The following is a 12,243-nucleotide window of genomic DNA, read 5'->3' on the forward strand; positions in this document are numbered from 1 at the left end:
ATTTTCGTTGTACACTCACTTGGCAGGACGGTAGTACCTCCCTGGGCGGTTGCTGTTTACCAACCTACTACCTAGGACAAGCGATGATAATCTTCAAAATTATTAACGGCTGTGTCCTAAGTAACTATTTCTCTTAACTTTCTCATAATAAAATATCAAACCTATCATTTATTTTACTGGAGCCAAATACCTTTTCAATAGGCCCTGTTTTTTTGCTACTTACTGACTAGACATTAAATTTTTTCAGCACGTTGGCCACCTCACTGGGAGACGGCTGACTTGCCAAAAAAGATGTAAGCCTATTCTTTCATTAATTAATGGACTATCCTCCCATAATCAGATATTAAGCCTCTGCATGATTATGGTCCACTCCAGGGCCAACATGAAGAAGAAAAGATAAATCATTAGTCAATCAGTCCATAAGATCAACTTTGTGTCTAAAGTTACATGAGATAAATTATGATTCATCTTAATCAGGTTGATAGTTTTCATGTGATCATCTGTCTCAAAAGATTTTTCCTACCGTGAAAATATGCTAGATAATACATTTATTTTGCCCTCCTTTAAAAGGATCAAATATGGAGCCCAAAGAAAATGATAAACCTTTGTTTTTTACTTTATGAAATGTGTGAATCGATGACAATTTTTTTTTAAAGTTGTAGGAAATAATATTGGTATAGAGATTTCTAAATGTAATTACTAAGTGCTTTTTGCCTTTATGAATCCACTCACCAAAGGCCCTTGATGCCAGTGAGGAGCTCTTGAGCTTTGGAATTGGAACTGTTCTTCAGTCTTTGGATCAAACCTGAATACATCCCATTTCCCAGGCATATTATGACCCTTATGTGTTTAGTGTTTCCCTCTAAATACGATAATAATAATAATATTCCTAGGTAGTAGGTTGGTAGACAGCAACCGCCCAGGGAGGTACTACCGTCCTGCCAAGTGAGTGTAAAACGGAAGCCTGTAATTGTTTTACACGATGGTATGATTGCTGGTGTCTTTTTTTTCTGTCTCATACACATGCAAGATTTCAGGTATGTCTTGCTACTTCTTCTTACACTTAGGTCACACTACACATACATGTACAAGCATATATATACACACCCCTCTGGGTTTTCTTCTATTTTCTTTCTAGTTCTTGTTCTTGTTTATTTCCTCTAACCTCCATGGGGAAGTGGAACAGAATTCTTCCTCCGTAAGCCATGCGTGTTGTAAGAGGCGACTAAAATGCCGGGAACCCAATGCCTCTATAACAGACATTGCCCCAGAAAAACTAAACAGATCACAGCAAAGAGACTGAATAATCCCTGGCTAACACCAAGCATCCTCAAATCTATTAACACAAAGCACAAATATGAAAAACAGTATAGAATGGGTCAAATAACTAGAGAACAGTCGAGAAATTACTCGTCAGCACTTACCAGACTGATAAGAAGGTCAAAAAAATTGTATTATGAAACTAGATTACATAACATCAAAGGTGATATGAAAAAAACCTGGGAAACTCTATCTGAAATTCTTGGAACTAAAAAGTTATCCAAAAGCAAAGCAATCAAACTAACAAAATCAGATGAACCCCTACTCACTCAACCAAAACAGCAAACAGACTTAATGTTTTCTTCTCCAGCATAGGAAAAAATCTAGCAAACAAAATGCCAAGCACAAACGCCCGTCCATCAGACTGCCTCATAGGAACCTATCCAAATATGCTATTCCTAGCTCCAACCAACCCCACTGAAATTGTGCTCATCATAAACACCCTTAAAAACAAGGCAGGAGACATAAACAACTTGCCTGCTTTTATGTACAAAAAAGCTTCTCAAGTATTGTCACCAATTATTACAACGCTCTTTAACAAATCCATTGAATCATCTACCTTCCCAACAATCCTCAAAATAGCGAGGGTCACTCCGATCCATAAAGGAGGTGACCAAGCTGACTTGAATAACTATAGACCAATATCTAACTTACCACTGCTCTCTAAAATCTTTGAAAAATTAATTCATAGACGGATCTATTCCTACCTCGTTTCACACAACATATTAAACCCTTGTCAGTTTGGATTCAGGAATAAAAGCACAAATGACGCTATCATACACATGCTAGAACTAATATATACCGCACTTGAAAAGAAAGAAGTCCTGCTGGGCATTTTCATTGATTTACGTAAAGCTTTCGATACAGTCGACCATGAACTACTGTACTCCAGATTAATGCACTATGGTATCATAGGCCACTCCCTCAACTACCTAAAGTCATACCTTAGTAACGGAACTCAATATGTGTATGCAAATGATGCAAACTCATCCACTCAACCAATCACAGTAGGAGTCCCACAAGGAAGTGTCCTTGGACCACTCCTCTTTCTCATCTACATCAATGATCTACCGAATGCATCACAGCTACTCAAACCCATATTATTTACAGATGACACTACGTATGTATTTTCCCATCCAAACGCAGTCATACTAACAAACACAGTCAATGCTGAATTACAGAAAATATCTGCCTGGATGATGACTAACAAACTTACCCTGAACACTGATAAAACCTATTTCATTCAGTTTGGAAACAAAGCTGCAAATGATCCAATTAACATTACGCTAAATGGATCATCAGTCACAAGACTCAAAGAGGGAAAATTTCTAGGTATCCACCTTGACAGTACCGGACACACATACAACAAATCACCAAGAAAATCTCCAAGACTGTAGGCATACTATCAAAGATAAGGTACTACATTCCACAATCAGCTCTCCTGGCACTGTACCATTCACTCACATACCCTTATCTTACATATGGAATTTGTGCATGGGGATCAACAACATCAAATCACCTAAAACCCCTAATAACCCAGCAAAAGGCAGCAGTAAGAATGATAACAAATTCCCACTCCCGCCAGCATACTCCACCAATTTTCAAAAGTCTGAATCTGCTTACCATTAAGAACATCCATACTTATTCATGTGCCTACTACATACACAGAACAATACATGCAAATATAAACCCCCACTCAAACTTTTCCTCACCAACCTAAACAGGACACATGACCACAACACAAGACACAGATCTCTCTTTGATATACCTCGTGTCCATATCACACTGTGTAAAAACTCTATGCACATAAAGGGCCCCAAAATATGGAATTCATTACCAGAAGATATTAAAGTAACCCAGTCTGAAAATCAATTTAAGACTCTTCTCAAAAGCCACTTAATCACCCTAGACTAAATGCTAAATACTCAGTGCACATTTACTCAACTATGTACTCCCACATCATAACTGAAACAATCACATTGAACCTTTTATCCATTGTTGACAGGAATATAATTGAATCATTGTTTTTCACAAAAGCATTTTAGAATATAAATACATATATCTTTGTATTATACAAATTTTGATTCATTTATAATTAATATTCTACTGTACAACTATGAAATACTAATTACTTTCCTACTGTACAACTATGATATACTATTTCTTAGTATTAAGTAGAATGTAAGCCAATAATGTTAAATTGGCCCATAATGCCAAGGCATAATAGAGGTTCTCTTTGTATTGCAACCCACTATTGTATATACACAATCTCAGTGTACTGTTTGCAAAGACATTAAATAGATAAATAAATGTAAAAGGAGAAACTTTCGTTTTTCCTTTTGGGCCACCCCGCCTCGGTGGGATATGGCCGGTGTGTTGAAAGAAGAATGATTAAGAATAATAACAATACAGATAATATTAATAGGAATTTTTGACTTTAGGTCAAGACGTTTCTAGGCAATTAATGGTCTTCCATTAATTACAGCATTATCATAGAGTTGTGCATACTGTAGTTGATTTTCTTCACACTAAGCATCTCCCACTGAAGTAGGGTGATCTGAAAGAGGAAATGCTTTCACTATCATTCATTTGGTCACTATCTTGCTAGAAGTGTGCTGACATCACTTCTCACATGACCTGAACTGCAACATCCACCACTCCTTCAGGGTACAGGCACCGTACTTCACACCTCCAGGACTCGGATCAATCTAACTAGTTTCCCTAAATCCTGTCATAAACATTACCTTGCTCACACTCCAACAGCCTGCTAAATCACAAAAATCATGTGACTTCACTCCTATGTAACACACACACACAGGCCTGTAGTAAAGTGTACATATTATATAAAATTTATTATTTTTATGACTACATGTATGTACTAAATTTTTTTCTTTTCAGCATCTTTTAACAGCAGGTTATATCACATTTCAGAAACAACTGATGACGGCTAACGTGGCATGTTTCTTTGTTGCACTCTACTTCTTTTATCGTCATAATACTTACTGTGAACCAGGAAGTAAGTATACACTCATATGTGTAATCTCTAGCTAAACATTAATAATGCCAGTGCCATATTATTTTAAGAACTCATACCAGTCCATCCCACCTTTCGTTCACTAGTGCAGCATTCCACCTCTCTAATGCAACATTTTATTGTGGCAACATTTTGCTCTCCAGAAGCTTTATCAAGCCGTTACAAACAATACATGGACACAGAGTGTATATATAGGCTTAGAGTGAGGTGTAATACTAGAGGTAGTAGTAGTATTAATATTAGCTGTAGTAGTAGTAGTAATACAATAAGGTAGAACAATCAGCTTGCACGTGAGTAAAAGGTGGGTAGCGTAAAAATAGTTTGGACAAATATTTCTGTGGGTGGTTGGACTTGAAAAGGTCTGTTTCAGTGTTCCTCCTCTGCAATGTTCTAGTTAGTATTAGCAGCAGAGACTATGTGATGGCAGGGTTTACTGTTTTGAGGAGGATTTTTGCTAATACGTACTTCAAAACAGTAAACCCTGCCATCACAGAGTCTCTGCTGCTAATACTACACTAGAACATAACAGAGGAGGAACACTGAAATAGACCTTCTCAAGTCCAACCACCCACAAATATTTGTCTAAACTATTTTTATGCTACCCACCTTTTACTCATGTGCAAGTTGATTGTTCTACCTTATTGTATTACTACTACTACTGCTACAACTAATATTAATACTACTACTACCTCTAGTATTACACCTCACTCTAAGCCTATATATATCCTCTGTGTCAATTAGTTATCCCTAAAATGAGACTTACATATTTGCCTGAACTTTTTTCCTTCCTCAAAACTTTTCAATTCTCTTTTGCTCATAACTTGAGAACCCCTCATCTTATCAGATTCAAATTTTGAACACTTGTGTACAGTAATTAGGCACAGATTCTAGGAACAGTAGGCATGTGCAGGTGCCTTATGACTAAAGTTGACCCCATTCCCAGCGTCCTTGAATGGCTCAAAAAACTTCCAAAGCCCTCAGTTGTATGGCTTCAAATGTTCAAAAAAAAAAAGGTGAAATTCAAGTGGGAAGGTGCAGATTTTACCATTTTATATGTAAAATAGTTTATAAGTTTAATTTTCTTGTAATTAATTATGATCAGTGACTTCAGTATTTAATGGCAGATGCATCTTATGGCCAGGATAGTATCCATTCAGTTTAGTTTGTGTGGGCAAATTTGACAGTGCAGTAAATATTTTTTTAAATTAGATACTTGTGCAGCACTGTGGAAACATTTCACCAACCAGTGGCTCCCTCTGTCCAATATAGAGAAGGAGTTTAAGGTAATCAGTCCCTTAGCTTGGAGTCAGTGTTGCACAAGTGGGTAATTCATCATCGTGTCAATTCTCTGAATCATTTATCTACACAAATAATAATGATTTTTTTCATTATTTGTTTCTGATTTTCAGTGTATTCAGTGTTTGCCCTCATGGAATATTTAGTGGTTCTTACCAACATGGCGTTCCACATGACAGCTTATTATGACTTCCACAACCATGAACTTCTTGTTGGCGAGTGGAAGACAGCGAGCAGTTGACAATCAGTGTGAGGAGCAATGTAACTCAACTCTGATCCACGACCAGCATGGCCCACTATAGGGCAAAACAACAGTAGTTAAGGATTTTCAATTGAAGTTGATATGAGCTCATATTTGTACAGTATAGCATTCATGCAGATCTCACATTGGCTCTCTTCACCTTTGCTTATAGAATAATCCCATTCTCTAATTTGTTGCAATGTGCAAAAAAACAAAAATTTCAGATATCACAAATACTAATGTAATATCACACTTCAAATGAAATTTTAGTTTATTAACTTTGGTTGTAATCCTTAACTACTTGAGGGAAGTGAGTATGAAAGATTGAAAGATTTAAATTGGCACTCTTCTCAAATTCAGATATTTCATTCAATAAGCATCAATATAATAGACTCTTCCTATAATACTAAAAATTAATGTAATTGTTATTGTTTTCATGTTAAAATCTAAATGAGGCAAGATAAAAAAAATCTTCAATTAAAGATACACTTGTCCTGAAATATTTTAAAGAATAAGATGATCCTTCATAATATATGCAGGTGTAGATATTAGCAACCTCTCAGCTTCAATATTTTAGAGTTCATTTTAGTGGTTGCAGCTTAAAATTTATTTGTTTTAAAGCACTTATATGCAAGGATTTTTTTAGTTGCCATTAACACCTCAGGATGGGTTGCCTTGTAGTTTTGAGTTTGCCAGAGTAGAAGAGTAGTTAATGCCTGATTGTGCCAGATGCTCACGTACTCTCTCTGACGTCCTATAGGGGCTGTGTTTGGGAAGCTCAGCAGGAAGAATTCTCAGCACAGTCAAATACTCCGGTGTTATTAAAATTTAAGAATTTTAAGCAGACATTCCTTTATATTTAAAACTAAAATAGAAATGTTTGAGAAGTTTTGGTTAACTTCCTGCTCAGCTGTGGTTTGTGTAACCTTCAAACTCAATAGTCCATAGTGCTCAAAGTGTTGCTAGTTCATCATTCAAGTCCTGTTATACAGTTAAACCAAAACATTCAGTAAGATGATAAGTTTGTTTACTGTACATGCATAATATTTCAGACTATGACATAAGCATGTAACATTTTTAGGTTATTAATGTGTACAATAAATAGATGCAAGGGCAAGATATTTGAGGCTAGATATTGTTAAAGGGGTTTCAAAATAACCAGATTAACACTATTAGTGCACACAATGTTTGGAGGACACTGAAGCAGGCATTTTTTTTTATTTAATTTTTAATATTTTTTATAATTTGACAATGTTCACTTTTATTAGTGAAAGTCATTATGGGTGGGTGATTGTAAGTATTAATGAGCAGCATCAAGTAAATGTGGGTGACTGTATATATGGGTGATTGTGTGAGTGACTATATGCAAAAATGTAAGTATGTGTGGATGCATGTAAAAAAGTGGGTATGGATGGGCGACTGAAAAAAACAACTTGATACATCAAAGCCATCAGGATCAGGTCCATGACCCCCCCCCTCCCAGATTAGCCCAATGACCCACCCAGTCTGATCATCTCCACTCAAGGATGTAGCACTGCACCAGACCCAGCAGCACAAGCTAGTCAGGTCCAACTCACACCCACCCACACCCACTCATGTATTTATCTAACCTATTTTTAAAACTACACAACGTTTTAGCCTGAATAACTGTACTCGGGAGTTTATTCCACTCATTTCTTCAATTTAAGTGTGTTGAAGATGTAAAGTAAGCTGAGGCATGAATGATAGTGACAGAAGATTCCATACAGGAGTTAACAGATAGGTATGACAGGGTTAATCTGCATCACTCAATTGAAAAAGGCTGAACCAACAAGATAGTTTTTGCCTCCCTGCAAACTCGGATAGGTAATTGAAAATAGACAAATAGGTCATTACAGTGTGTTCTTTTTCTCCAGCAGGTTAATGTTTCTGTACCAAGATAGAAGATAACTTCATTTGTATTATTAACCCTGGAGGATTATTAACCCAGGATAGCCAAGTAGTATGACTGTAGCATAAATTTACATCAGGTTGTAGTTGTCAGTCATCAATATGTTTTGTAAAAAGGATTAACTAAATTAAGAAGTAGTGTGTGCAAGTATACTTGTAGGGTGCAAGCCCACTTGTAGAGTGCAAGCCCACTTGTAGAGTGCAAGCCCACTTGTAGAGTGCAAGCCCACTTGTAGAGTGCAAGCCCAGTTGTAGAATGCAAGCCCACTTGTAGAGTGCAAGCCCACTTGTAGAGTGCAAGTACACTTGTAGAGTGCAGGTGCAATTGACCAAGGATGATAACTAAGAATTTTGCATATACTGCTTCAGTTTCTCTCTTGAATAAAGACACATTACACATTAAAGTTGATCACATTAAAACACAGTATCTCATAATTTGGTACAAATAAACCCAAATGGAGAAAAGCAGTGTATAAGAGGAGTACTTTATATTTCACCTACACACTGAGACCCTCTTCAGTGTGAGGATAAAATATACAGTACCATTCTCATCCTCTGTTTTTTTTTATTTTTCTTCAGGTTGGTTCATTTATGTCATTGACAAATGTTTATTACACTCTTCTGTTTGGTGTGATAGCGTATTTTGCATGGATTTTCAAAAAGTTTATTGAAGACTCTCCAAAAGGCTGCACTTTGACTAAGATAACTTCATTAAAGTTTTGTATTGGAGCATTTTGTTATATTAGTGTCCATCGTCACTTGAGTTGAAGGTACACACTGTTGAGTTATGTTATTCCTCACAAGTCCATACGGTAGGTTAATTAAGGTATGTTGCCAGTGAGCAAGAGCGAGTGGTGATAGCTTAGCTACATTGGCAACATAAATATGGTACAGTAAGTCCTCAACTTGTGGACCCATTGGGGACCTCCTGAATTGTGTATAATAATGATATAATAATAATATATGCAATAATGATATTATACACAACACAGAAGATTCTCAATGTGTTCATAAGTAGAGGACTTACTGTACATGTATTTCACTAAAAACATTTTGTGGATAGAACTATAATATTTGGTGAGAAATGTTGTCTTAGAACAAGATGTTACTTTTTAATTTACATTATTAAGTCATGTATTTAGAGTTTATTGTTTTGTCAGTTAAGATTGCTTTCCACTTGTTGTCACGCCAGTACTGCACTCAACAGTTCTCACTTGTGATAACGAGAGCCCGTTTTTACAGTATGATTGTTTTATGGAGTGACAACATTAAGGTAATATCAAAATAAAACTTTGAATTATATTGGGCACCAGCAACATTTACTTACATAAATGTGAATATATTATATAATTTAGTTGGTTGTAGTAAAGTAACTACACTCTCTGTATATATTTGGAACTTAAGTATTATTAGTAATTTATTATTTTACCAAAGACACTGCATCCATACACTGCAGTATTTATCCTCTCAGATTAAACAAATATGGGTTACAAAATTTTTGTAGTGAAAAGTAAATTTTTACAAGGACTTTTTTATTCTTAAAACTATTCTAGATTCTTTTAAATGTTTAAATAAATTTTGACATTCAAGGTATGGAAAATTTGAAATGTAAACCTTGGATGATTAGAATTGGGACTGAGACGTAGTTACAGTAATGTACTGACGCAGTGTTCTGTTGCAATTCTAGTCTCTTTTTTTTTTTTATAATTCATCTTAAATATAGCTTCCATAAATTTCATAATAGAGGCAATCACCAACAGCTTGACTTGTGAAACCAGGCCACTATTGTTAGGTAAGACACATATGCAACAGTTAGGTATCTTTATTTCGAAACGTTTCGCCTACACAGTAGGCTTCTTCAGTCGAGTACAGAAAAGTTGATAGAAGCAGAAGAGACTTGAAGACGATGTAATCAGTCCATCACCCTTAAAGTTTTGAGGTGGTCAGTCCCTCAGTCTGGAGAAGAGCATAGTTCCGTAGTCTGAAACAATATGGAGTAGAAGTGACAGGATGGAGCCTTACATAGCTCCATCCTGTCACTTCTACTCCATATTGTTTCAGACTACAGAACTATGCTCTTCTCCAGACTGAGGGACTGACCACCTCAAAACTTTAAGGGTGATGGACTGATTACATCGTCTTCAAGTCTCTTCTGCTTCTATCTACTTTTCTGTACTCGACTGAAGAAGCCTACTGTGTAGGCGAAACGTTTCGAAATAAAGATACCTAACTGTTGCATACGTGTCTTACCTAACAACCTGTCGGTATTTTATACCATTTTAATGTTCAGGCCACTATTATTGAACAGAGGATCAAGCCTCTGCCACTCCTTGTGCTGAATAACCCACATGGGTTTAGTGCTTATTAATAAATATTAATAAAATCATGATCACATATAAAAACAAAGAATTATAAGAAAACATACTGGCCAGTATGCCTTTGTACAACATACTGGTTTGTATTGTATTTTAATATACTACACTTATATTTGGATAAAACTTGTACATCAACTTTAAAACAGTACTTAGTTTGGTAATAATAAATTTGATTGAAGTACATAAACAAGATGATATTTGATTGTTTTTTAGTTTTTAAGTTCTTGGATGCTTTTTGTTGTTTCATCTGTTTCTAGTTTTTAAGTTATTACATTAATTTCCCTTTTGCATCATTGTCTGTGCTGTTTTTGTAGGCATGTATTTTCTGTTAGTTATTTTCACAAGTGTAGATGCTGTAGGTCAGAACTTTATGGTAGCATATTTCTGTATCATGTCACATAATACTATGAAGAATAAGACACCACCATAGTTAAAGCAATTCACAATCAGCCCACAAATCTATGAGCCAGTTGTGATACAGTGAGTCAAGCTACCATGTTAGTGGATGAACAGCACTCTGTATCAGGTGAATTTGAGCTACAATTTTGGTATATCTTTGAAAAATGTGACCATTACTACTAAAATTTATATTGTCCTTTAATGTTTGTGCATAATGAAACCATTCCATTGTTACTGGAATTGTACCCTTTTATAAATGTCATAGTCTGTTCTTGTGGTGCAGCTGGGACCATGCCATTAATAAGCTGCAACAATACTTTGTTACTTCCATGACACAGATGGTCACTGTACACTTGTGTGTAATTTTATACAGCTGATTATATCAATGTAATTTTTATATGGTACCATAGCATTATAAAACTGATTATAATATTGCTTATATTGTAAGCTGTCCAAAATGTAATTTTCAGACATTTTTTTTTCCTTTACTGTATTACAGTATATATGTAATAAGACAACTTTAGCAGGTGGTATAAATTGACAAAGGGAAGAGGAAGAAAAGATAGCATGGATAGAGAAGTTCTAGTTGCTGTAAAAGAAATGGGCACAGATTTTGCTTTTCTTGGGGAGACATTAAATCTGACATTATCAGAATTAAAATGAAATGTAGTCAAGATGCACTGAAAGGGGGAATTCTGTCTTAATCTCTCATTCCTATATGATAGTACAGTAGTCCCTCGTTTTTCGTAATTAATCCGTTCCTGGAGGTGCTACTATTATCAAAATCTACGATTTTCGAATCAATTTTCCCCATAAGAAATAATGTAAATACAATTAATCCGTTCCTGACACCCAGAAGTATCAACAAAAAATTTTTTTTACCTTAAAGATAGATTTACATGCACAAAAGAATAAACATTCAACATGACAGTTACCTTTATTGAAGGCTGTTGTTGAAGAATGGAAGACAGGGAGGAGGAGAGAGGGAAGAGAGGTTATTGTTTGGAAGTGGAATCCCCCTCCATAAGGAGGAGAGGTTGGATAAATACATGAGTGAGAGGGGTTGGATTTGAGTGGGACTTGCTTATCAGGGCTTATTTCTTGGTTGTGCAAGAATGGTATATAATACCAACAATTTCTTGGGTAGCATTGAAAATTGGGTTGGGCAAATGTTTTGTTAGTGGGATGAATTGTAAAGGACCTGCCTAGTATGGGCCAACAGGCCTGCTGCAGTGTTCCTCCTTTCTTATGTTCTTATGACTCTAGGTCACTTCAGGGGCCACTTACCTAGCTTATAGATAGATTTACATGCATGTAAAAAAGAATGCCAAATAAACGTAGAGCACTAATAAAATGTATAAATGAACATTGGTAATAGGGGTAGTTGATGAGTGGAACGGTCTACCTAGTAGGGTGATCAAAGCTAAAACATTGGGTAGTTTCAAATTTAGGTTGAATAAATACATTAGTGAGAGGGGTTGGCTTTGAATTGGTCTTGCACATGAGTAAATAAGTTTATCAAAGCTTATTGCTTGGGTATAGCAGTTATGCTGTTAGTGGGTTGGATTTGTGAAGGACCGGCCTAGTATGGGTCAACAGGCTTATTGCACTGTTCTTCCTTTCTTATGTTCTAAAAGCTATGGCTGGAT

At 35.9% G+C, this 12,243-nt stretch overlaps 1 protein-coding gene across 1 annotated transcript in view; it reads left to right on the top strand.

The window, feature by feature from the left end:
* Nucleotides 1–9,727, top strand: part of LOC128693510 (post-GPI attachment to proteins factor 2) — a 38,495-nt gene extending 28,768 nt beyond the window's left edge. The window contains exons 6-7 of the mRNA XM_053783221.2: nucleotides 4,252–4,336; nucleotides 5,764–9,727. Of these exons, the coding sequence (XP_053639196.1) occupies nucleotides 4,252–4,336; nucleotides 5,764–5,891 (213 nt within the window). The 3' untranslated portion in view covers nucleotides 5,892–9,727. The remainder of the gene's footprint in view (nucleotides 1–4,251; nucleotides 4,337–5,763) is intronic.
* Nucleotides 9,728–12,243: the final 2,516 nt, after the last annotated feature.

The sequence above is a fragment of the Cherax quadricarinatus genome, unplaced genomic scaffold, assembly GCF_038502225.1.
Source record: "Cherax quadricarinatus isolate ZL_2023a unplaced genomic scaffold, ASM3850222v1 Contig5, whole genome shotgun sequence".
In the NCBI taxonomy this organism is placed as follows: domain Eukaryota; kingdom Metazoa; phylum Arthropoda; class Malacostraca; order Decapoda; family Parastacidae; genus Cherax; species Cherax quadricarinatus.